The sequence below is a fragment of the Grampus griseus genome, assembly GCF_964374135.1.
Source record: "Grampus griseus genome assembly, chromosome: X".
NCBI lineage: Eukaryota > Metazoa > Chordata > Mammalia > Artiodactyla > Delphinidae > Grampus > Grampus griseus.
Genome location: NC_138999.1, coordinates 29,901,186 through 29,928,970, shown reverse-complemented (window position 1 = coordinate 29,928,970; position 27,785 = coordinate 29,901,186). Strand labels below are relative to the sequence as shown.

Here is a 27,785-nt window from a genome sequence, read left to right as displayed (position 1 = left end):
TCCCCTGCATCGGCAGGCGGACTCTCGACCACTGCGCCACCAGGGAAGCCCTATCCCCATAATTTTCATCTTTATCTTCTAATCTTCTAATCTTCTTTATCTTCTAATTTTTCATCTTAATGGATGTCATATTTCGTCTCAGGAGTTATGGTAATTTATTTAATCACTCAGAGCAATTACTTCTGTAAACTATTTTTTTTTGAATTTTTGAATTTTATTTTATTTTTTTATACAGCAGGTTCTTGTTAGTCATCCATTTTATACACATCAGTGTATACATGTCAATCCCAATCGCCCAATTCATCACACCACCACCACCACCCCCTGCCACTTTCCCCCCTTGGTGTCCATACGTTTGTTCTCTACATCTGTGTCTCTATTTCTACCCTGCAAACCGGTTCATCTGTACCATTTTTCTAGGTTCCACATATATGCGTTAATATACGATATTTGTTTTTCTCTTTCTGACTTACTCTGTATGACAGTCTCTAGATCCATCCACGCCTCAACAAATGACCCAATTTCGTTCCTTTTTATGGCTGAGTAATATTCCATTGTATATATGTACCACATCTTCTTTATCCATTCGTCTGTCGTTGGGCATTTAGGTTGCTTCCATGACCTGGCTATTGTAAATAGTGCTGCAGTGAACATTGGGGTGCATGTGTCTTTTTGAATTATGGTTTTCTCTGGGTATATGCCCAGTAGTGGGATCGCTGGGTCATATGGTAGTTCTATATTTCGTTTTTTAAGGAACCTCCATACTGTTCTCCATAGTGGCTGTATCAGTTTACATTCCCACCAACAGTGCAAGGGGGTTCCCTTTTCTCCACACCTTCTCCAGCATTTGTTGTTTGTATATTTTCTGATGATGCCCATTCTAACTGGTGTGAGGTGATACCTCATTGTAGTTTTGATTTGCATTTCTCTAATAATTAGTGATGTTGAGCTGCTTTTCATGTGCTTCTTGGCCATCTGTATGTCTTCTTTGGAGAAATGCCTATTTAGGTCTTCTGCCCATTTTTGGATTGGGTTGTTTGTTTTTTTAATATTGAGCTGCATGAGCTGTTTATATATTTTGGAGGTTAATCCTTTGTCAGTTGCTTCGTTTGCAAATATTTTCTCCCATTCTGAGCATTGTCTTTTCGTCTTGTTTATGGTTTCCTTTGCTTTGCAAAAGCTTTTAAGTTTCGTTAGGTCCCATTTTTTTATTTTTGTTTTTATTTCCATTACTCTAGGAGGTGGGCCAAAAAAGATCTTGCTGTGATTTATGTCAAAGAGTGTTCTTCCTATGTTTTCCTCTAAGAGTTTATCCCTCTAAGGGATTACTTCTGTAAACTGTTCTTTTTAGCCCAAGCTCCTAGGTCAGAGCCACTAGGGCGGGGGTGGGGGGGGGCAGACTCCTTTGGAGCTACTGACCCTCCTGCCCCCACCTTCCCGGCATTCACTGCCCTCGGCCTGCGCCTGCCTCCCTCGTTCCTCAGCTGGAATCAGTCGCCCTCCCTTCAGGCCCATCCCTCCTGCCCCATGACATCAATCAACCAGTAAGCCACTACCAGGTGCCCAGCCCCATGCCAGTAGCTCAAGGGTGCCCAAGAGAAGAAGGCTTAACCTGCCTTCAAGGACCCTGGTGTCTGTCTGGAGAAGTAAACCATACACAGTAAGAACCAGGGAGGTGGCGCCCTGAGGGACGGGGTGCTCAGAAAAGCAGAGGATGGGTTGATGGGATCTGTTCACCTGTGCTACATTTCTTTTTCCCCATTACGGCTGGATATTTCACTTCTCTTTACTCACAGTCGGGGAGATGTGACTGCTAGTTAGTTGCTTTGTCTAATAGACTTGTAAAGGAAGAGCCATGACTAATGAATAAAACTAAATTGTTTAGATTTTTCCTTGACTTTTCAGTGTTATGTTTACATATCCATCCTGCGGATTGGGGTAATTCTCTCGTTCTCTTTGTTAAATATGTGTGTATATGTGTATCCTGCACATTCACCTCTCCCAACACACACACACACACACACACACACACACACACACACACACAATGGGTTATAGACTTCTATGGGTTATAGATAATACGAATTATTGGAGGCGAATTTTTGCCATGTCTCTAGTGTGTATATGTGTTCACAAGAGCCACCAGGTGCCCCTTTCCTCCTTCTCAGAAAGAGGCACCCATGTGTGCCAGGCCTGCCTGGGACCATGCCTCTAACACACAGGGCTTAGTATGCTCTGAAGCCTGTTGCTGCTTATTACTGTTTTCCTAATTAACTTTGATCAGTGTGTTTGGCTAATTGAACTGCACTCACTGGTAATTGCATGGGCCTCCCAGAAAGAATGTTGCCTTTCAGGACTAAGGCAAGAAAATCCCCATTCCCAGATTCTTGGCTTGAGCCAAACAACTGTGTAGTTGAAGCCAAGGATTTGTGTCCCACAACTAGTAGAAGAACTGGTGAAGGTACAAGTGTTAACGTGGGTTTCTTTAATCTGGTGATAGTAGACAGGATTTCAAACGTAATGTTGTGTTTTTTTTTCCATTGAGTTACACTTTGGACACTGTAATGCCAATATTAAGTGATTATAACATGGAGGGATGCTGAGCCATTTCTGCTGAAAAGCCTCAGATATCCAATCACAATGTGTACCATACAAGATTCCCCTATGTTTCCAAAGTCCATCACTTGTAGTCTAAATTTATTTATCGGCTTCCTAGAGGTCATGTGGAATAGAATCTAGTGACTGATTGATTACCTTTTGAAAAGCTGGCTTGTTATAAACAAATTCACCTCCTAGGTGGCGCTGTTTTCAACACGCAGGCTTTTTGTCTTCTCAAGTAGCCTTCCTTTCCATCAGCGTATACTGCAGAAGTGGCTGGGGTACTTGTTTTGGGTAATCATAATTACATGAAAGCATCGTAGTGATCGTAGGAGATGTCCAGGATGCCTTCATGCTAGGATCATAAAAACCAAAGGCTTAAGTGAAGCCATCAATCCATTTATACTTTCCTGCAGCTCTGATTTTCTTAGAATTTTCAGCTCATGAAAAAACTCAGATTTGTAGATAATTTTTTTATCATCTATAGTTTAACATTTAACAATTTAAAAACTGAAATATCACTGCTAATTACACATTATATAGTGTCCTAAATTTATTCAGTCATAAAGATCTTCATAGTTAGCCTATTTTCTTAAAAAAGCCTTTTTAGAATACCTCTCTTCATAGTTGACTCTTGGGATGACATAGTAGAATCAGCCAATTCCAAGGCAATATTGTGCATCCATTATTTTCCCTGATACCGACCAGATTATTTTTCATTCTTCCTTATTTTATTGTTTCTGCTTCACCTATGCAGTTCTAGAAAATTATAAAGAAATAATCTCTTTATAACAATCCACAAGTATGACCAAATCAAGGCAAAATTGTGTTAATTGTACCTTATGTTGTACCATCATTATTGTCTCAATACCAAGCAGGTTTCTTAAAACTCTATTATCATTGTCATTAGCTTCTTACATATTGAGTTTTACAGTTATTAAGAAAATATTCTTTATTGCTACAGTCCTTCAGCACGTTGATCATATATCCACTATAAGCACTTGAGCATCCAAATATAACAAAACACGGGACTTCCCTGGTGGCCCAGTGGGTAAGAATCCGCCTGCCAATGCAGGAGACATGGGTTCGAGCCCTGGTCTGGGAAGATCCCACATGCCGCAGAGCAACTAAGCCCGTGAGCTACAACTACTGAGCCTGCGCTCTACAGCCCGTGTTCTGCAACAAGAGAAGCCACCGCAATGAGAAGCCTGGTATCGCAATGAAGAGTAGCCCCGGCTCACCACAGCTAGAGAAAGCCCACACGCAGCAACAAAGACCCAACACAGACAAAAATAAATTAATTTAAAAAATATATATATATATAACAAAACATAACTAATCTGGAAAATGGTGAATAATCTAATTTACATAATAATTTGTAAACATTTTCCACATACAATTGTATGAGATAAAGGGTATACTTTGAAAAAAACGATCACTCATATCAATGTTAGTAAGCTGCAAATAGGATTAAGTTCCTTTCATCATAAAACAGTTGTTGAATCAACAATTTGAACAATTTATTCCTTAGGTATCTTTTGGGTAAACTGTATTTTAACTGGAATTCTTTTTCTATAAAATAAAATATATTTTCAAAGAGATTTTGTTGAATACACCACTCTGAAAAGAATCATAAACAACTTTGGAATTGAGTAATCCAAATTAATTTTTATCTAAGAGAAGTAATGCTATTCTGCTTTGCATTGTACTATGAGTAAGAAATTTAGTTGTAGATGTATAGATGCTAAAAATACATAAGCAGGAAGATGTAGTGAAAGATTCTTTTGCTCCCGAAATTCTTTTCGGAGCTTTGCTGTAGAAAGACATTAAAAAAGGCTTTTATCCAAAACACGTGAGTAGGATGTTAACTTGAAGTGAATGGCCTTAGAGTTATATTATTCCCTTCTCTACACTTAGGTTTCTAGGTTAAAGAATGAGTTTTGTTTCTTTATTTTATTTTATTTTACTTTATTTTATTTTATCGAAGTATAGTTGATTTACAATGTGTTAATTTCTGCTGTACAGCAAAGTGATTCAGTTATATATATATGTGTATATATATATATTCTTTTTCATATTCTTTTCCATTATGGTCTGTTACAGGATACTGAATATAGTTCCCTGTGCTATACAGTAGGACCTTGTTGTTTATCCATCCTATATATATTAGTTTGCGTCTGCTAATTCCAAACTCCCAATCCTTCCCTCCCCCACCTCTCCCTTGGCAACCACAAGTCTGTTCTCTATGTCTGTGAGTCTGTTTCTGTTTCATAGATAGGTTCGTTTGTGTCGTATTTTAGATTCCACATATAAGTGATATCATATGGTATTTATCTCTCTCTTTCTGACTGACTTTGCTTAGTATGATAATCTCTAGGTCCAGTGAGTTTTGTTTTTAAAATTGCTTTCAGTGGAGCTAATTTTAGTGCACTTGGGGAAGGGACTGGAGAAAGGAGAGTTCTTCTTTTCATGTTTTATTGATCAGTTGGCTTTAGTATATCCAAATGGACTTGGCTATTCTAATCATGTATGCTTAAAGATTTTCTGGAATCAAAAGGAGAAAGATTAAAATCCAATTCTGCCATCAAGTATTTGGTTACTAAAGTAGAATATACTTAGATTATTAACAAATTTTGCATAAATATCATCTCAAAATAATAAATAAAATTAAGTTAGTGACGTTGTTAGCATCAAAATTTCTGTTTAGAGTAGTTGTAATTTTTAATAACTTGTGAGCTGGGTGTGTCAGTTATCTATTGCTGCATAGGAGACTGCCCCAAAACTTTGTGGTTTAAAACAACGACAATTTTATTGATCACAATTCTGTGGACCATCAGTTTGGCCTGGGCTCATTCGGGGCAGTTCTGTTGATCTTGCTTGGATCATTCATGGGCCTGCAATCAGATGACAAGTTGGCTGGGAGCTGGCTGGCCCCAGTTGACCCTAGTCACACATCTGACAGTTAGCTAAGACTGTCAGCCAGAGCACCTAAGTTGCTCTTAATTCTTCTCTTGGTGGCTGGGTTCCACGAGGACAGGAGTGGAAGTTGTAGGGCCTCTTGAGGCCTTGGCTTGGAAGTCCTACAATGTCACTTCCACTGCTTTCTGTTGGTCAAAGAAAATCATAAGGCCAGCCTGAATTCAAGGGAAGGGAAAATAGTTTCCATCTCTTGATAGAAAGAGCTGCAGATAGTTTGTGGCCATATTTATCTATCACACTAGGTTATTTGGATCAACCTTCTCATTGAAAATGTTGAAATAATACCTTAAAAGTATTGAAGAGCTAAGAAAACAATAGTGAACTCTCAGGTTAATGTTTAATTTGGGGATGTTAGCCTGTAATCCGAGGTATAAGCTATCAGAGCACCAAAGATGAATTGGCTTTACACTTCGGATCCAGATGTCCAGGACCAGGACACTTCAAAATAAAGGGAGTCTTACAGGTGATCCCGCAGCATTATGGAAGGACCCGGGAAGATTGCACCTCCAGGATAAGGACTAACCCTTATTCCCTATCGCAGGAGCCTACAGAGAAGGCTGCCTTGGCTCTGAGCACAACTAGAGAAGAAGAAAGAGAAGGAAAAGAGTCCCTGAGAAGTTGGCACATGCCTGTCTCATGCAGATTTGTACCCCCAGAACTCATAGCTTCAATGAGCTGGGTCCCTCAAGGCCTGAACTTAGTTGATGCAGTCTGAACAGGAAGTGCTGCAAGGTGTCTGACCTAATCGAACCACAGAGCCTCTCCATCCTAGGCCTTTGGAGGCCACCAGAAATAATTTTCCTCAGGCATCAAGCAGCATGGAGTCCACGGTGCCACTAGAAGACAGGACATCATGAAAAAGAACCTGCTAAAATAACAGCAGAAAGAGATTTTTATAATTTCAGATATTATCAAACAGGTTTAAAGAAATCAGTGACAAACTTGAAAACATCTGCAAAGCAGGTTTGAAAAAGAATCCATCTGAAATTCTAGGAAAGAAAAATTCATAACCAAAATTAAGAATGCCATGAATGTATTGAGGATTGGACACCTCAGAAGAGAGAATGAGTAAACTGGAAGACAGATCAGGACAAATTATCCAGCATCGAGCACAGAAAGAAAAAGTGGAAAACCTCTGCCAGCCCAACAGGGAGTTCTGGAGGGCAGATTGACTGTTAAAGGAGCCCCGCATTGGGCAGGAATGGCCAGACCTGAGACCACCACCTGCTCAGTCGTTGGCCAGCAACCACCCCAAAAAGCATGAGCCCAGTTCAGAAACTGAGAAGGAACCCAAAGGAGCCAACAGCTACTAACCGCACTCCTCTCAGGTGAGCAGAGCCCCTTCCACGCCTGTCACAGACATCGTAAGAAGTGAAAATGCTAGTCAGGGAGAGGACAGATATTTGTATCATACATGACCAAGAACTTGTATCCAGAATCGAAAAGAACTTCTCTAAATCAATAAGAAAATGGGAGACAGCCCAATTTAGAAAAATGGCTAGAGGAATGGAGCGAGCATCTCACTAAAGAGGAAATCCCAAAGGCTATACTATCTTTTTTAGGGAGGCATATGTAGGTAGTAAAACTATTAAAAATGCAAGGGAGTGATTAATGTGCAAGTCAGAATAGTGGTTACCTCTGGAAGTCTGTGGAGGGTATTGTGGTTAGGCCATGTTTTAGTCCATTCAGGTTGCAATAACAAAAATACCGTATAGACTAGTGGCTTAAACAACAGATATTTATTTTTCACAGTTCTGGAGACTAGGAAGTCCAAGAGCAAGGCACCAGCAGATTCAGTGTCAGGAGAGGGCCTGCTTCCCAGTACATAGCCATCTTTTCACTCTGTCCTCACAAAGTAGAAGGGACAAGGGAGCTCTTTGGGGTCTCTCTTACAAGGCCAGTAATGGCATTCATGAGGGCTTCACCCTCATGACCTAATCATCTCCAAAGACTCAACCCCAACCACCATCACCTTGGGGATTAGGCTTCAACAATATGAATTTTGGGGGGGACACAACATTCAGTGTATAGCAGACAGTAACGTGGGAAGCATGTAGGATGACAGCCATTGTATCTCATGAGTGGAGTGGTGGGTACATGGGTGTTCACCTTATAATAATACATCATTTATTTAATTGCATATTTACATTTTATGTACTTTTCTGTATGTAAATTCCATCTCACAATAAAAAGCCAAAATATTTAAAACAGCTGAGACCATAGAAGAAAATATCTTAAATGAGAAATAAGCAACATGAGTAAAACCTGAAGCCTATCCAACCCTCTTTACTCTGATATTTTTCCTCCATAATACTTAGCGCCTTCTGACACATTATGTATTTTATTAAATGACTTTGCTTTGTTGTCTTTTTCTCTTACCCTCCTCTGGAATGTATGCTCCATGAAGGCAGGGAGTTTTTTTCTGATTTGTCTATTTCTTAATCCTAAGTACCTAGGAGTGTGTAGCACGTGGTAGGTGCTGAATATATATGTGTAGAATGAATGAATGAATGAATTGCATTCTAAGAATTTACCTTTAGCTGCTAAAGAGATTGTTCTGGTGGTTTGGGAATGGCCGTTTTAGGATGCCACTTTATGAATGATGGAACTCCTGGTGGCTTGGATAATAATTTTTCATCATGTATATGGTGATTGGTCACTGGAGTGTTCAGCTTCCCACAGAGTTTGGTCTGAAGGAGGGCTCATGGGCCATTTTATCTCCTAGGAGCTGCCTCTGGAGTCACTTTTCTACTTCTAAATTCTCCTTAAAGGTTGAGGTAAAGTGAAGAAAGTTTAACAAAAATAATCAGAACTCAGAAAGCAATTCTGGACATAGTTCCTGCATATTATAGTCATGCTATTAGAAACTCCATGATACTGGTTTTCTCCTACTATGGCCATTGTGATGTCAGTAGAGAATGCTATTGAGATTCATAAGAAAGGTCTACACTGAACAATTAATGGTGCTTTCCTAGTGAGGTATGGGGAAGGGGACTTCACTTTTACTGTATAGACATCTGTATTGTTTGACTTTTTTTAAAAGGTTTAGTAAGAATTGCAACTGTATAGATGACAAACTGAAAGCAAATCACAACTTGTAAGAATCCTGAAGGAAAAGAAAATATGTTTTTAAAACAGAGGAAAACTGGGCTTCCCTGGTGGCGCAGAGGTTGAGAGTCCGCCTGCTGATGCGGGGGACATGGGTTCGTGCCCCGGTCTTGGAGGATCCCGCATGCCGCAGAGCGGCTGGGCCCATGGGCCGTGGCCGCTGGGCCTGTGCGTCCGGAGCCTGTGCTCCGCAGCGGGAGAGGCCGCAGCAGTCAGAGGCCCGCATACCCAAAAAAAAAAAAAAAAAAGGAAAACTAAGGGGAAAAAGAATGTAGTCGTTAAGATCTTGGGCTCTCTGCCTGGATTTGACATACAATAATTAGTTGTGTGGCCTTTGTCTCGTTCAGTTTGTTTGCATCATTCCCTCGTCTAGAAAATAAGGACAGTAACAATCCCCAACTCTTAGAGTTGTCAGGATTAAAAGAAATAATACATACAAATTGCTTAGAACAGGGGTGTCACAGAGCAACTGCTCAATAAATGTTAACTATTATTATCTTTTAATAGGAAAAATGGTAATGATAAGGTCTTACAAAAGGAAGAGGGTCTATACTGAGTTTTTTCTCCTTTCTTCTGCTTCCTTCTGGTGCCTTTATGCCTTGTGCCCATGTTAAAATGTCAAGTGCCCCCAGAGGCCAGACAGGAAACTTAAAAAGGGAAGAGAGAAAGTAAAGAAAACAGGGAGAGACAGAGCTCTAGAAACAGAGGCCACACACCCTGTGTTGTTGCTATGGGGGAATTCAGGCCCCTGTTGCCTATCTTAATTAGCATAATGCTACTCATAGAAAGTAGACATTTGGGAAGTAAGAGTAGACAACCTCAAATTCGGAAGCTCTTGGAAGATAGAAGAGGTTACCAAAGCCTGAAAAATATTGCATATCCTTAAAAAGGGGGAGCCAGAATTTGAATTTAGACCTGTCTGTCTTCAAGGCGAAATGCCCAAGAGGTTCAATATCAAGCACTGACCCTCTGGTTTATGAAATGTTGCTCCTGTGAGGTAGACAATAGTAATAATATTTACTGAGATGTTATTATATATCCACATTAAGTGCTTTTATATACTTTACCATATATTATCACATTGAATTCTCATCGATACCCTTAAAATTAGTTAGTACTATTTCACTCTGACTAGATAATTTATTGAGCTATTAGAATGTGTTTTGTTTCTGCTGTACGTTTTTTTTTTCCTTTTAGCAATTGGAGGGTTTTATGCTTGGCTGGGCGTAGGCGGGTACAAAGATAAATGCTTATAAGGGCAGTGAATGAGGAAAGAAAGGACACAGAGCCCCATGTCTCCACCAGAGGGGAGACTCAGGTTCTTCTCCCTACAGAAACCCCAGGAGGGAAATTTAGAGGCCTCGTGGGTGGGCAGGGGTGGGGAGGGGCAGATGGTGGAGTGGTGCTCAAGGAGGCTGATTTTAGGACTAGAATCTTCCCCAGGACAGACAAGCTCCCTGAATCCCTAGCGGTGGCTCAGGAATGTTGAGTGATTTGCCCAAGGTCAAAGAGCAAGTGAATAACAGAACTGAGATTCAGGCCCAAGTATGTCAGACTCCAGAGTCAGTGCTCTTAACCACACTACCAGATTTCTTAGCACTACTGACTCTCTTCTAATCATGACTGACTGTTGTCCTGCCATATGCATTTCTGGGGCCAAAATCTGGGTGATGTACACATTCAGAAGTGTTACCAAGAAATGATGGTGGGAGAGTAGATGGTCATGTGCAATTCAGCCACATGCCCTGAAATCCTACTGGGTGAGCTTTGATTCCATATTCTAGTCTATGACACGGCCTTGCTTCCTAGAAATGTGGGTCACTGTCATTCAGTAAAGTTACCATGATGAATATTTGCAGGTGTATTTACTTGCAAGCCTTCATTTTCTACTTCCATAACTTCTGCCATTAATGTTTATGATTAATCCATAAAGCATACGTAATCGTACCTAAGTAGGTGACCCTAAATTAGCAAATTCCTATCCCATCAACCACAGAAGATTTATTCATTCTAGGAGTAATTTATTTTTTCATCACTGATTCTCTGGGGGAGATTTCAGAGCTGCTTTTCATGGCCATTGCTTCTCCGATAACTGGCAAAATAGCCTGAGAAGCCTCTGAAAGTGCTAGGTGTTTGATAAATGTCTAGCTAGAACTTTCATTGAAAATTAAGGACAGGGGCTTCCCTGGTGGCGCAGTGGTTGAGAGTCCGCCTGCTGATGCAGGGGACACGGGTTCGTGCCCGGTCCGGGAAGATCCCACATGCCGCGGAGTGGCTGGGTCTGTGAGCCATGGCCGCTGAGCCTGCGCGTCCGGAGCCTGGGCTCCGCAACGGGAGAGGCCACAACAGTGAGAGGCCCGCGTACCGCAAAAAAATAAAAAAATAAAGTGAAGGACAGAAAATGATCCTTCCTCTGTGAATAATACCAGAAAAGGAAAGAATGTGTTGATATAGTTGGAATAAAAAGGGCACAGTGAGTGATACACTTGATATCTTAGTTTAGTGAACAAATTTCTTACCCACCTATTCTGGCAATTGACAGGTGTAGAAACAATAGACAAACTAAAATGTCTCTATGAATTTCATGAATAAAGTGGATCAAAGAAAAGGCATCTTTTAAAAATCATTTTAAAAATTAGAAATAAAAAGTCAAAGAAACCAGCTACTGTGTCTTAAAACCTTCTAAAAACTGCATTTTAAACACGGATGAGTGGGGTGAGGGGGGAGGGAGAGGGAGAGGGAAGGGGAGAGAGAGGCAAATTAGAAAACTAACAAGCAAACCAACCAACCGGGGAACTCAGTGTGGCCAGTAGATTTAAAAGATAAGTCATTACTGAAAAATCCTTATTACCTAACCCTGCGGATTGAGGACAATAAGATATACCTGGAGCTGACTCAGATGAGCTGAGATCAGCAGACTCCCCAGCTGGCCCACAGACATGTGAGCAAAATCAGTGTTTACTGTATGCAACAGATTTTGTTTTGTCACTTATATACTAATAGCTGACTGATACAATCATTGTGTCTGTTAGGAAATGGAAAGCTAACATAAGCAAATGTATAGCGATCCCAGACACACTTTAAGTCAAGTACAAGAGAATATGGAGACCAAAAAATAATTCCAAGTTTCCTCATTAGAAGCACAAAACCAACAGGGGCTGATACTGCAGGGGCCGGAGAGCTTGCTGGGAATCAGTGCATTAGAGCTGTGGTGATCCAGGAGGAGAGTATCCATGGGATGAGCGTCAATTAATTCTATGCTCTGACCTTGACTACTGAGGACACACATTATGTCAGCACAGCTAGCACCAGGTTTTTAGGCTTGCCACCTGTACTTATGTATCTTCTCACTATTTTGCCCATTAGGTGAGTTTGTTCTTATAAACTGTTCATAAGGAGCTCGTCTGGTTTCGGGGTGTTTAACTTAAGTTCTCTTTGTTAAAGTTTTCTAGTTAAATCATTATACAAAAGGTAAAAGGGGTAAGCTTTGCTTTTTGCTGCTTTCAATGCTTCATTTAATTTACTTTTAATAGTTGAGCTTGGTGGGAAGTTTGGGCTAGTTTTAGTTCCAAATGTTCGTACAGTATGAGATCTCCTGGGTGTAAACTAGGTGCTTTTGTTTAAGCCACACTTTTTGATTCATCCAAACACGTTTGGTACTTGTTAATAGGTTATAAGAAGTTTTCGATATTTGGGGAGGGTGAAGGGCGGTGCCTGTGTGCCTCCAGGCCTGATTCAAGTAAGCATTTGATTCTTAATTTACTACTAAGTCATCCTTTGGCTTTTAATTTCATAAAAACTGTCTTATAAAATATTTTATCTTCTTGAGGTAGAAGGTGTAGACCATTTCTTCCCACCCCATAGGTTACAGCTTGACCTAATATTTTTATGACTGATCATTATGCTTACTATTATTCCTTTTCAGGGTTTGTTGAAGACGGCAGCATATAGACTGTATTAACAAAGGTTGGTGAGGTTTATCAGGGTTTGTTGATTATAGAACAGGCTCCTCTAGAGGGGTATTAAGCACTGCCAAGTCCTTTGAGTTTTAGCCTATTGCCAGTAGTACTCTGGTGAATAATTTTGTTTTTAGAATTATTTGGGTTTAGGGCTAAACATAGTGGGATATCTAACCCCAGTTTGGATCTTAGCTGTTGTGTAATCAGAAATGTTAAAGTCACTTTTGTAGCTTATTTTTATTTTAGCTATGGCTTATGGCAGCTTAGCTAGGACTTTATTTGGGGGTACTCTTTGACACGCTTTACACTGAATTTCTGTTAATTTGGGTTACTTGTATGGCTGCCGTGGCTGGTGTGAATTTACCAACCCTGTTTAGTTAATGTAACTCAGTCAAACTTTCGCTTACAGCTTACTTTTTATCACTGCTGTTTCCCATGGGGGTATGATTAAGCAAGATGTTGTGAGCTACTTTTTAGTGTGCTTGATGCCTGCGCCTTTTAATCTTTTAGGATTTAGAGGGCGTTCTCACTGGGATGCAGCTACTTGGATGAGTAATTTTATTCGAAATTAACAGAAACGCTGGGACCATACCTATGTGTTTTCGGAGTTAGTAAACTCATCTAGGCATTTTTCAGTGCCGTGCTTTAATTATTAAGCTACATTAACAGGTTGAGTTGCATTTTATATATATAAGAATTATGTATTTAAGTGATATATTGGTAGTCGGTATGGTAGTTTGGATTGTGTGTTAAAATTAGTATCGAAAGTTTCTTCTTTTGGAGATTATTAAAATGTACTTTAATTTTGATTTTGTTGGAGGTAAATGGCAGATCTAGGGGGATGTCTGTCTATATGAGCTTTACATATCTAAGTAATGCATTGATATAGTTAGGAGGCTAGTTTTTGATAATACCAACTTTGGTCTGGTGAAATAAGGGTAATGTTTATTAGGTGATTGAGTTCAGTCTTGTATATTTTATATATTTTGCCTCGTTTTGAGGGTATAGCAGGGCAATAATAGACATACAAAGTATGAGATTTAGCAGGGGATAAGGGGTGTTTGACTAAGCAAACTATTTACTTGATACACCTGTGTGTGTGATGCTAGATCAAGAACACCAGGTCAAGTAGTAGTTGTACCTAGATAATGTTGAATGAAATAAAAGCATACAACATGGGAGCTGTGAGTTCCAGTTTTATTTGGGGACTTACTGAGGACTGTAGCCCAGGAGACAGCCGTTCAGATAGCTCTGGGGAATTGCGCCAAAGAGCAGGGTTTTGTGATTATGTTGATTTTGGAGAAGGGCTCCATGCAGTCATGCACACATCTTGGTAGAAGGTAACTGCTAGTCCTGAAAAACAGGCACCTTAGTTAATGATTTTAGTGCTTTTCTAAGTATGGGAAGATGCAAGAAATTGGCTTCATAAAAATTTCTCCTGAAAATATCTATTTGAAGTCCTGTTCTGCCAGTTTTCCCAGAGCACAGAGTACCTCATTCCTGATCTCCGCCCTGAACTCCTTTCAGGGTGTGTTGAAGGTCAGCGACTGTAGTGGCTAATGACTGAATCCTTGCAGAGCCAGATAGCGAGTTGTCGTGGTCCGAGCGCGGGTTGGAAAAGAATTTCCAGACACAAGGCAGAATGTAAAGAAGATAGGGTTTATTAGAGGGAAGGGGGTTGCTGCCAGAACAGCGGGCCGACTTCCTAGTAGTCTGGGAGAGTCGACCCCGAACATGTGCTATTGATCAATTTTTATAGCCAGAAAAAAAGGAATGCTCTGAGGTGAAAATTTCGTTTACTGATTGGTCGAGGCACATACACCTTCCTTCTACAGGGTGGGAGTGGGACAGGCCAGATGCCTTTTCTCATTTGGGACAGGTCCCATAGCCCAGGTGGGCTTAGGAATTTCGTAACCATCGCAACATGGCAGGGAGGGCGATTAAGAGTCCTGTAGGGGGTGTAACGCTGATACTTTTTGAGGCAGGGTCGCCCTTTGCCCTTGTAGCACCATTGTCCTTGGAGCACCACACGAGTGACATTCCTTAGTTGGCGGTAACATTGTTTTGGTTCTACATAAGCGTAAATAAATCCCTGAGATCATAGAAAATCCTCCCAGTTTTCAAGTCATTCATAGTTAAAACAATGAAACCATGTGTGGCAGATGTTTCAGTAATTTGCCCCCATTTGGTCACATCTCCCTATATCCATGCCCCTTAGTGATCCTCTTGTACAATGACTCTGGGCTTCACTATGTGACTTGTATTATCCAATGGGTCAAAAGTAAATGAAGTGCAAGCAAAAAGCTTGACAAGTGATAGCCCTTTGGGAATAGCTTCTCGTTATTCTTTGGAGCCCCAAGACCACCATGTAAAGAAGCCAGGCTTGCCTTCTGGAAGATGAGATCAGGTGGAACAGCTAATAGGTCATCTCAGCTGAGAGCTCTTAGTCAGCTAAACTTCCAGCTGACTGCATTCACCAGCCTGAGCCCAGAGGCCAGCAGTAAAGGAACCACTCATGAGCGCAGCTCGAATTGCCAAACCTCAAAATTGTAAGTAAATGATTGTTGTTTTAAGCCATTACATTTTGGGAGTGGTTTATGACACAGTAGAAACTGATATATCTTGTGGACGACCTCATGGATTGCCTCTGCAATTCTTACGCAAAAGAAAGTGTGTTGTTTCCATCTCTAACAAGTTGGTAATGTGATAGTGTGATTTATAATAAGAAATACAGTATATATATGTTTGGTCTTTGTCCTTGTTTCTGGCACAGAGCTCCTAAAGCCCTTGGAATTTCCTGTGAGGAGAGTAATCAAGGTGTCTTTTGTTATGTTAATGAGGTCATTTGGAAAGCACCTAAGCAGGGGGGCTGGTTGCCAGGGGAACCAACCACGTGATTAGAGGGTTGGAAGTTTCAGTCCCATCCCCAGATCGCTCTGGGAGAGGGGCGCTGGAGGTTGAGATCTATCACTAGTGGCCAATGTAATGAAGCCTCCAGAAAAATTCAAAGGGACTGGGTTCGGACAGGCTTCAGGTTGGTGAAGATTGAGTAGAGTGGCGCACCTGGAGAAGGCATGGACGCTCTGCACCCCTTTCCACATGCCCTACAACCTCTTCTCTCCGGCTCTTCCTGAGTTATGTTCTTCTATCGTATACCCATGACCAAGTAAGTAAAATGTTTCTCTGAGTGCTGTGAGCTGCTCTAGCAAGTTAATCAAACCCGAGGAGGGGGTCATGATCTGATGTATAGCCAGTGGGGTCAGAAGCACAGGTAACAACCTGGACTTGTGATTGGTGTCTGAAGGGGGTCAGTTTTGTGGGACTGAGCCCTTAACCTGTGGCATCTTAACGCTGTCTCTGGGTAGATAGTGTCAGAATTGAGTTGACTTCTACGGTACCTAGCTGGTGTCAGAGAATGCTTGCTGGTGCGGGCAAAAGACACAGATTGGAATTGGGTATAGTTGTAGGCAGAAACCTTGCTTAAGGTATTATTGAACCGTTTGGGTACCTTGGAGTCAGCTTTGATACCTCCCTCTCCTTCAGCCCGACCACCCCCATCACCAGTCTGTTGTTTTTACCAGCTATAATTCAGAAATCCATCTCCTTTTCTCCATTTACACTGGTACCACCCTCATCAAGGCTCCCACCTGGACTACTAAACAGGGATTTCTCATTTTCCTGCATCCACCCAGCCCCACACCAATCTCTGCTCCAACATGACAGTCAGAGCAGTCACTTCAAAAACAAATCTGACAGTGTCCCCCTCCCACTTAAAATCCTTCAGCTTCTCTCATTTATCTTAAGATAAAAGCCCATGTAGTTACCATGACCCACAGCCCTTCACGGTGTGACCCGAACGCAAGTTTGTGTGCCCAATGCACAGTGAGGCCAAACAAACCAAACTGTCGAAGTTGGGAGCAGAGAAAGGTTTACTGCAGGGCTATGCAAGGAGAACGCGAGGCTTATGCTCAAAAATGCACGAACTCTCCCATGGTTTGGGGGGAGAAGTTTTTATAGGCAGTATTTGGGGTGAGAGCTGCAGAGCGTGTGACTTTCTTCTGATTGGTTGGTGGTGAGGTAACAGTGTGGTGTTTCAGGACTCTTGTGCTCAGCCTGAAGTTACCATCCTCCACGTGGAAGGGGGGCCTTAGTCACAGTAGAAGAACTGAAAGATATACTGTTAAGTGTATTCCTTGAGGAGGAACCAAGGACACTGCCCCATCTCTGCACTATTGTTTCTTTTTTTCAGGCAAGGCTTAATTGGGACTCATGGAGGGAGGGAAAACAAGTAACAGGTGCCCTTGCTTGCTCCCGGGTTGGGGGGTGGTAAGTTGGTTCCTTATATGGGGTGAGTGAGGTTTGGGGGGAGGGTAGAGGAGGATGAAAAGATGAAGCACAGGAAATCGTGGGGGTGATGAAGCTACTCTGTATGATACCATAATGGTGGCCGCATGTCTTTTATTTGTCATTATTGTTTCGTGACTGCTCCTCCTTTGTTTCTGCGTTCCCTCCCTTCCCTGATTAGCAACTGTTTGCACCTGCCCTTTGAAGCGCAGGGAAGGTCTAGGGGGCTGAAACCCTTTTCCTGCAAATAAGAAATGGGGGACACAGAAAAGCTTTTTGTACCCAGGAGGGTCCCACAGGATCCTTCTCAGTTTCAACAGCAGGAAACATCTCCCATCAGCCACCTCGAGTCTCATCTCCACAACTTCTCACCTCAGTCTCTCTACCCCTCCCTTCCTTCAGTTCTGGTCACTCCAGCCACTGAGGCTTTTCGTGTGCTGTGGCTTTTGCCCTGGATTCTTCTTCTCTTGTTCCCCCACTGGCTCTTCCCAGACCTGTAATCTCAGCTCAGGCATCACTTAGGAAAGCCTTCTGTGGCTCCCTAGTGCAGGCTTTTCTTTTCCTTTATTGTGCTTTTCTCATGTCATTTTGTGATTGAATATACTGACGTTTGTGTGATTTTTCAGATCAATGTCTGTATTCCCAAGTCCACTGTAAACTACAGAAAGTAAAGAGTGCTGAGCTTTGCTCACCCTTGGAGCTCTGTCTAGCATAGTGCCTGGCACATAACTGACAGTACATATTTGTTGATTGAATGTGTGAGTTTGATATGCAGTTATAATTGCGTTTGGCATATAAAATATACTCAGTAGATATTTGCTGAGTGAATAAGCCTGGGATAGGGAGGGGATAGCAAATGGGAAAACCATGTCTTACATGGCACTGTGTTCTTTGCACATAATAAGCTAAGTAACTATTTTTGGAATGAATGAATAATTAGAGCACTTTGAAGAGATAAAAGTATTGACCAAAAGAACAAGAATTTGTTTCTTTTATACTTGAAATAATTGATTAAGTGGTCTCCTTAATGGAGAGAACTAACTTGTAAACCAAAAAATAAATTTAGATGGGTACTTCTCTGGTTGTAGATCTATAAACAGCGTGAGGTTCTAGGGGATCATACATTGTGATCATGATTACTTTATAGAAATATTAAGTCTACAGGATGAATTCTCTTGGTTTGTAAAACACTGAACTCTTCCCAGTGGAAAAATGAGCATACATTGAAGTCAATTTAAACATAAATAGAAATCAAAACAGAACACACATACTTTCCTGTCCCCTGATTACCCTTCTCATGAGCCTTGTTTAAAGCCTCATCATCTCTCACATTAAAAAAAAAAATCACCAGGGCCATAGAAAATCCATCCACAAGTTTTGAAGGAACTCACAGATGAAATAATGAACCCCTCTGCAGTAGATGGCTGCAGCGACGGTCCCCAGTTTGTATCCACACCTTTAACTGGTCCCTACGTGCACGGGCTCAGGGTTTGGCCATGTGCTTTGCTTTGCCCACAGAATCATGAGCAATGAAATGATTGTTTCTTTAAGCCTCTGTGCGGTTCATGGTTTTACACAGCAAAAACTAATTGTCCCAATCCTGCTGCTCTAACGGTTTTCTAAACATGAACCTGAGATGTTATGCCACTGCTTAAGAGCCTTCGGGATTCAGTAGTGGTCCTTAGGAAGGAACCGTCAATTCTGGGGGGTCAGGGGCTGGATGAGGAGGCCTCTTAGAAGTCAGGGTTCATTCAGGAGTTGGGTCAGATCTGTGTGAGTGTGTGTGTATGTGTGTGTTTGAGTGGGTCAGGAAAAGGCTCAGCGTCCATGAAATTGCATATGTTTCTGAAGAATCTAATCTAGGGGCAACTTTTCACCTTATTTTGAAAATTCGAAAAGACTCTAAAACACGGAAACATGGATTGGGGATTTTTTGCCACCCATGACACTGACAGAGAGTTCTAAGTCTTGGAGAAGGAGAGATGCCGACAGTCATTTCTCTCCTTTTTGAATTTCTTTTCCATGCATCCTCAGCATCTAATGCAGTCCTCTGGTTAAGACGCAGCCCCCTTCAAGTTGTTAAACAGTGATAAATAGGTCCAGATGCTTTACTTTAAAAGGACATTTTGGTTAATGTTCCTTGAGAAGCAGTAGTAACCGATAACTGCCCATTTGTCTGGTCATTCTGGGCTCCAGATGGCCTCATCACTGCTTGAGGAAATAGGAATGTTTTATTGAGCTGGAAGATTAATATGTGCTGAGCCACTTCTACCACTTTGGGAGGGGTTTCAAATTTAAGCCTCCAGCATTTCTGGTAAAACATACACCAAGTGTGACAAAGTAATCAAAACTGCTCTCTTTTGCAGCAGGATGTGTGAGCTGTTGTCTTCACAAACAGCAGTTTCTAGAACTGTCCCTCTTTGCCTACTAGCAGAGAAGCACTTGGGAGTATTACTGACTAAATTTACAAAGGAAGTAGTTTCAGCACACAAAATGTGTATCTATATATACAATGTGAGTTTCCAAGATCATTAAATATCCTACGTAAAGTCCTGGAAAATGGGATTACCCTGTTAAAATGCTGGTAGGAGATTGGTTTGAAGCCACTGTTGGTTTATCAATTTCAAATGTGTTTCTTGTAAAGTTTGCCTGATTAGTTATGTGATCATTGTGCCGAGACATGATTATAAAAACATTCCACATTAACACTTTAAAAATTAAAAATAGGGACTTCCCTGGCGGTCTAGTGGTTAGGACTCTGTGCTCTCACTGCCGAGGGCCCGGGTCAGGGAACTAAGATCCCATGAACCGTGTGGCGTGGCCAAAAAAATTAATTAATTAAAATTAAAAAGTTTTTATCAGTAGTTGACCACAAACTATAGGGAACCAGTTTAAACTAGCTGTGGTGGATTGCAAACATGGCCATAATTATTTTTCTCCCTTCACAGGGGGTAGTCTTATCTGCCCCTTGAATCTGGGTTGACCATGTGACTTGCTTTGGCCAAGGGGACCTGAAAACATCTGAGGCAATCAAAGGTTTGAAGAGTGCTTGCACATTGGGACTTGCCCCCTCTGGTACCTCATAGAACCCTATGATTGCCCTGTGGAGAAGCCCGAGCTGGCCTGCTGAGGACGATAAATCACATTGTAATTTACTGTTAAATAAATTGATTGTTAAATCAATAAGTCACATTAGAGCCTAGTCACTTCCATAGCACCCCAGCCAACCCCCATCCACCTGCCAGATGTAAAAGTGAGGTCATCTTCTAGATCATCCGTCTGCCAGCATGAGTGGTGCATGGGTGAACTCAGGCAAGGTGGACCAAGGCAGCCCAGCCCAGAATCATTCAGCCGACTCACCCTATCCTGAGCTAAATAAATGTTGGCTCTAAGCCAGAGCTTTGCAATAGTATGTTACATAGTAAAAGCTAACTACTATATAGCTTCAGCCAAAAGAGTCATTGGAAGACCCCTGTGTGTTCTGAGGCTGAACCAAGTGAAGTAAAAGATGGGATAAACTTGAGCCTCAGAACAACCAGTACCAGGTACTTGAACATCAGCGCAAAGTAAGACTCACCATTTTCTGGGGTGACGATATTTTTAAAGGCACATATAGCTGGTGAACAATAAAAACTCCAACATTGACCCCAGTAGAACTCCATATCCACTTTGAAAATATTCCCTGCATGACTAGAGCAAAAGAAACAATCTGCTTTGATGATGGGCCCTTCAAATTTTCCCTGCCCGTATTCACCGATGCAAGTACTGCCTGAGAATACTAAGCAAGCAATTCCAACCTTTGTCTGGGGTCCTGACGCTGGTTTGGTTTTTCATGAAAGGCAAATACATACTAGCTGCAGAAGCTATCGCCCATCAGAATGGTTCCTTTGGATCTTCTCCATTAGTAACACAAGTCACTGCATGGGCCACATAGACTTTTTTTTTTTAATATTTATTTATTTGGCTGCACTGGGTCTTAGTTGCAGCACGTGGGATTTTCGTTGCTGCGTGTATAATCTAGCTTGCGGCATGCATGTGGGATTCTAGTTCCCTGACCAGGGATTGAACCTGGGCCTCCTGCATTGGGAGCTCGGAGTCTTAACCACTGGACCACCAGGGAAGTCCCTGGGCCACATAGACTTTTTAAAAAATGTATTATGCTTTCAAGGACTGCCTCAGGATGCAAAAATAAAATTTGCATTAGTGATGTATACTAATGAATAAACATGAATATTTCAAAGAGTAGGCTTCTATAATTTCTTAATTTTAAAAAATATATTATTGAGATATAATTGATATAACATTATATAAATTTAAGATGTATGTGTTGATTTAATACATTTACATATAGTATTATGATTAACACCATAGTGTTAGCGAACACCTCTATTACATCACATGATAATTCTTTTTTGTGGTGGGAACAGTTAAGAACTTACCTCTTAGCAACTTTGAAGTTTATAATACAATACTGTTGACTGTAATCACTATGCTGTGCATTAGATCTCCAAGACTTATTTATCTACTCTTTTGAAGTTTGTACCGTTAACATCTCCCTAATTCTCCTGCTCCCCAGCCCTTGGTAACCACCGTTTTACTCTCTGATTTTACAAGTTTGGCTTTTTTAGATTTTCAACATAAATGATATACAGTATTTTTATTTGATTTTTCTGCACATGGTTATCCAGTTTTCCCAAACCCATTGTTAAATAAACTATCCTTTCCCCATTGAGTGTTTTTGGCTCCTTTGTCAAATATTAGTTGACTGTAAATGCGGGACCCTATTTCTGGGCTTTATTTTGTTACATTGCTCAAAGTGTGTATTTTTATGCCAGGACCATTTGTTTAAATTACTGTAGCTTTATAGTATAGTTTGAAACCAGGATGTGTGGGGCTTCCACTATTGACCTCCTGGCTATTTGGGGTCTTTGGTAGTTCATGCAAATTTTAGAATTTTTTTCTATTTCTTTGAAAAATGCCATTGGAATTTTGATGGGGAATGTATTGAATCTATAGATGACTTTGAGTAGTATAGACATTTTAACAATATTAATTCTTCTGATCTATGAACACAGGATGTTTTCCTTTTGTCTTTTTCAATATCTTCAAAGTCTCATAGTTTTCAATGTACAGATCTTTTATTTCCTTGATTAAATCTTTTCCTAAGTACTGTTTTTTTTTGTTTTTTTTTTTTTGCGGTACGCGGGCCTCTCACTGCTGTGGCCTCTCCCGCTGCGGAGCACAGGCTCCGGACGCGCAGGCTCAGCGGCCATGGCTCACGGGCCCAGCCGCTCCGCCGCACGCGGGATCCTCCCGGACCGGGGCACGAACCCGCGCCCCCTGCATCAGCAGGCAGACTCTCAACCACTGCGCCACCAGGGAAGCCCCTAAGTACTGTTTTTGATGCTATTATGAGTGGGATACTTTTGTTTCTCTTTCAGATGTTACACTGTTAGTGTATAAAAACTGATTTCTATGTGTTGATTTTATATCCTACAACTTTATTGAATTTATTGGTTAATTCCAACCATTATTTTGGTTGAGTGTGTAGGCCTTTCTGTCATATCATCTGTAAATAACAACAATTGACTTCTTCCTTTCTGATTTAGATGCCTCTTATTTCTTTGTCTTGCCTAGTTGCTCTAGCTAGGACTTCCAGTACTATGTTCAATAAGAGTGGTGAGAATGGGCTCCCTTGTTTTTTTCCTGATCTTAAAGGAAAAGTTTTTAGCTTTGCACCTTTGAGTTATGATGTCAGCTGCAGTCTTGTCTCATGTGATTTTTATTATGTTGAGATATGTTCTTTTTTTCCGAAGTAAAAAGAAATCATTTTAATATTCACATTTTCACTTCAGTTAATTCAACATGATTTCTACTAGGCATGCATACCCATTTAGTTTGATTTGCTTCATATTTATTTATTTTTCAACATGCAGCAACCCTATGAGATAGTTGAGTTGAACTGTTTATTCTTGTCCTCAAAGAGTTTTATGAACTTTAACATTTTCAAAGAGCCCTATGAGGCTGCTCAGTATAGTGGTTTTTCACTGAAACTTCTTATTTGGAAGATGGCAAAACAGACTAGGATCTTCCCAAGTCTACTGGTTGCTTGTATTCATATCACAGCTCAGTTGGGTAAGAGGTAGAGACTGAATAATAAGTAGATCACCTCCAAACCCAGCTGGGTGAGAAAACTTCATTTTTAGAAAGGAAACCAAGTCATGAAAACCTTCGTAATGGTGTGATTTGTTTCAGGGTTCTTTTTGATACTTAAGAAGGGAATTAATCCTGGTGCACAGTACTCTTCTTTATAGCCTTCTAGAGTTTTCTTCCCCAGCCATCGTTCTTCAGCCAGGTGATTTATTGTACTTGCTGCAATAAGTGATAGCCTTTTCATTTCCTGCCAAATGGATCCGACCACACTTTTAACCCTGGTGGCTGCATGTCTTGGACAATACCAGCTCGATTTATGGCTTGTTCCTTCTTAGCTGTGTGTCCTTGGGCATGTTGAACAACCTTGCTGAGCCTCAGTTTCCCCATGGTATTCCTCCAGCCGCATTAGGGGCTGGAAGTAGATGGGGTAGAAGGCGGCGCCGATCAGGGAGATGAAGCCGCTGAAAACGAGCGCGGTGCGCAGGTTCGGGGTCATGGCTCCAGCTGGTGGCCTCCCTGACCTGCGGAGCAGCCCTCTGAGATATGTTCTTTATATACCCAATTTCTTGAGTTTTTTTTTTTTAATCATGAAAGGATGTTACATTTTGTCAAATACTTTTTCTGCATCTAACAAAATGATCATACGATTTTTACCTTTCATTCTATTAAAGTGGTATATGACATTTATTGATTTACGTATGTTGAACTAGCCTTGCATCCCAGGGGTAAATTCCACTTGGTTGTGGTATATAATCCTATTTAAGTGTTATAAAGTTGGTTTGCTATTATTTTGTCACGAATTTTTGCATCTATATTTATTGGGATATGGATCTATAGTTTTATTGTAGTGTCTTTACTTGACTTTGATATCAGGATAATGCTGGTCTGATAAAATAATTTTGGAAGTATTCCCTCTTTATGTTTTTATTTTGGGGGGATTTTTGTTTTTGTTTTTGGAAGAGTTTGAGAAAGATTGGTATTAATTCTTCTTTAAAATTTTGATAGAATTCACCAGTAAAGCCATTTGATCCTGAGGTTTTCTGTATTGGGAAAATATTTTTTTATATAAATTTATTTTATTTATTATTTTTGGCTGCATTGGGTCTTTGTTGTTTGTGGGCTTTCTCTAGTTGCAGCGAGCAGGGGCTACTCTTTGTTGTGGTGCACGGGCTTCTCATTGCAGTGGCTTCTGTTGTGGAGGACGGGCTCTAGGTGCGTGGGCTTCAGTAGTTGCAGCACACGGGCTCAGTAGTTGTGGCTCACGGGCTTTAGAGTGCAGACTCAGTAGTTGTGGTGCACGGGCTTAGTTGCTCTGCAGCATGTGGGATCTTCCCGGATCAGAGCTCGAACCCGTGTCCCCTGCATTGGCAGGCAGGTTCTTAACCACTGCGCCACCAGGGAAGTCCCTGTGTTGGGCAATTTTTCATTAGTCATTCAATCTCCTTACTTGGTCTGTTCAAATTACCTATTTCTTCATGATTCAATCTTGGTGCAAGGTTGTATATTTGCAGGAATTCATCCATTTCTTCTTCTAGGTTAGCTAATTATCCAGCATATAATTATTCATAGTAGTCTCTTATAATTCTTTGTATTTCTATAGTATCGGTTGGGATGTCTTCTCTTGGATTTCTGATGTTGAGTCTTCTTTTCTTGGTCTACTTAAAGGTTTGTCAGTTGTGTTTATCTTTTCAAACAATCAGTTCTTAGTTTCATTTTTTTTATTTTGTTTTTCTGGTCTCTATTTCCACTCTGATGTTTGTAATTTCCTTCCTTCTGCTAATTTTGGGCTTAGTTTGTTCTTTTTCTAGTTCCTTGAAGTGTAAAGTTGTTTATTTGAGATCTGTTTTCTTAATATATGCATGTATCACTTTAAACTTTGCTCTCAGGACTGCTTTTTTTAGCATCCCATAGGTTTTGGTATGTTGTATTTGTATTTTCATTTATTTTGAGAGATTTTTTTAAATTGCTTTTTTGACCCAAGGTTGTTCAGGAGTCGTTGTTTAATTTCCACATATTCGTAGATTTTCCAGGTTTCTTCTTGTGACGTCTAGTTTCATACCAGTGTGGTTGGAAAACATACCTGGTATGATTTCAATCTTCTTAAATTTGCTAGACTTGTTTTGAGTACTATCAGTTGATCTCTTCTGGAAAATGTTTCATGTGCACTTGAAAAAAAATGTGTATTTTGCTGCTGTTGGATGGAATATTTTACAAATGCCTGTTAAGTCCATTTGGTCTAATGTGTGTTTCAAGTCCAATGTGTCCTTCTTGGTTTCCTTTCTGGATGACCTATCCATTGCTGAAAGTGGGATATTGAAGTCCCTTACTATTATTGTATTGTTGTTTGTTTCTCCATTCAGATCTGTTAGTATTTGCTTAATACATTTATGTGCTGTGATGTTGTGTACATAGATATTTATGACTTACATTTTCTTGATGATTGACCCCTTTATCATTATATAATGACTTTCTTTGTCTCTTGTTACCACTTTGGGCTTCAAGTGTACATTGTTTGATAGGAGTGTAACTACCTCTGCTTTCTTTTGTTTTCCACTTGTGAAATATATTTTTCTATCCCTTCACTTTGAGTCTATGTGTGTCCTTAAAGTTGAAGTGAGTTTCTTGTAGGCAGCATTTGGTTGGGTCTTGATATAAAAAAAAAAAATTCCATCCAGTCACTCTGTGCCTTTTGATTGGTGAATTCAATCCACATATTTAGAGTCGTTGTTTGTAGGTAAGAATTTATTAATGCCATATTACTGTTTTCTGGTTGTTTTGTATTTCCATTGATTCTTTTTCCTATCTTTGTAAATAGGTTATTTTTCTGTAGTGGTAAGCTCCATTTCTTTTTTTCTTTTTTTTTTTTAATTGCGGTACGCGGGCCTCTCACTGTTGTGCCGTCTCCCGTTGCGGAGCACAGGCTCCTGACGCGCAGGCTCAGCGGCCATGGCTCACGGGCCCAGCCGCTCCGCGGCATGTGGGATCTTTCTGGACCGGGGCACGAACCCGCGTCCCCCGCATTGGCAGGCGGACTCTCAACCACTGCGCCACCAGGGAAGCCCGGTAAGCTCTATTTCTGATTATCTTTTGTGCATCTGTTCTACGTTTTTTGCTTTGTGGTTACCATGAGGCTTATGTAAGACATCTCTAAAATAAAACAGTCCATTTTAAGCTGATAGCAACTTCAATTGTCTACAAAAACTTCATCCTTTTACTCCCCCCTTTTCTATTTTTGATGCCTTTACTGCTTTTTATATTGTATATTCATTAACAAATGGTAGCTATAATTATTTTTAAGTTTTCCTTTGATCTTTATACTGTAGTTAAGTGGTTAACACACCACTGCATTACATAATTAGAGTTTTTAAATCTGACTGCTTATTTTTCTTCACCAGTGTGCTGTATACTTTCATATGTTTTCATGTCACTGATTAGTGTCTTTTTGTTTCCACTTAAAGAACTACTTTCAGTTTTTCTTACAAGATAGAGCTAGTGGTGATGAACTCCCTCCGCATTTGTCTGTCTTGGAAAGTCTTTTATTTCTCCTTCTTATGTGCAGGATGGAGTATTCTTGGCTGGTGATTTTTTTCTTTCAACTCTTTGGATGTGTCATTTCACTCAGTCCTGGCCTGTGGAGTATCTGCTGAGAAACCCATTGATAACCTACAAAAGGAATCCCTATTAGGCTATCATTTCTTTTCTATGGCTGCTTTTAGGATTCTCTTCATTTTTGAGTTTTGACAGTTCTATTATAATGTCTTGGAGAAGATCTTTTTGCATTGAGATAAGTTGATCTATTAGCTTCATGAATTTGGATGTCTAGTTCTCTTCCCAGGTTTGAGAAGTTCTCAGCTATTATTTTTTTAAATAAGCTATCTGACCCCTTCTCCCTCTCTTCTCTTTCTAGAACCCTGAATATTCTAATATTTACTCCTTTAACGGAATCCTACCAGTCACATAGGCTTTCTTATCTCTTTTTCATTCTTTGTTCTTTTTTAACTGGATTATTTCAAAATTCCTATCCTCTCACTCATTTATTCTGTCTTGCATTTGTGCTACTTTATTGCAGATGCTCTCTATTGCATTTTCACTTCATTCATTGAGTTCTTTACCTGCAGAATTTTTGCTTGGTTCTTTTAAATGATTTTTCTCTTTGGCAAATACCTCATTTTGAACATTTATTTTTTTAATTTATTTTTTGGCTGCGTTGGGTCTTCGTTGCTGTGCGCAGGCTTTCTCTAGTTGCAGTGAGTGGTGGCTACTCTTCATTGTAGTGCAGGGGCTTCTCATTGTGGTGGCTTCTCTTGTTGCAGAGCACGGGCTCTAGGTGTGCAGGCTTCAGTAGTTGTAGCTCGCGGGCTCTAGAGCGCAGGCTCAGTAGTTGTGGCTCACGGGCTTAGTTGCTCTGCAGCATGTGGAATCTTCCCAGACCAGAGATCGAACCCGTGTCCCCCGCATTGGGAGGCAGATTCTCACCCACTGTGCCACCAGGGAAGTCCTGAACGTTTATTTTTTAATTGACCTAAAGTTAGTACATAACATTAATTTCAGGTTTATAACATAATTCAATATTTGTATACACTGCAAAGGGATCACCACCAGAAGTCTGGTTACCATCCATCACCATACAGTTGACCCCCTTCA

The 27,785-nt window shown here is 40.7% G+C and overlaps 1 protein-coding gene across 1 annotated transcript; it reads right to left on the bottom strand.

Moving 5' to 3' along the window:
* Positions 1 to 23,381: 23,381 nt before the first annotated feature.
* LOC309840006 (small integral membrane protein 20-like) lies at positions 23,382 to 23,637 on the bottom strand (the record flags this gene model as incomplete). Its single annotated transcript, XM_082682018.1, has 2 exons — positions 23,382 to 23,468; positions 23,515 to 23,637. The coding sequence occupies 2 exons, from the start codon at positions 23,635 to 23,637 to the stop codon at positions 23,382 to 23,384; spliced, it is 210 nt and encodes a 69-aa protein (XP_082538144.1).
* Positions 23,638 to 27,785: the final 4,148 nt, after the last annotated feature.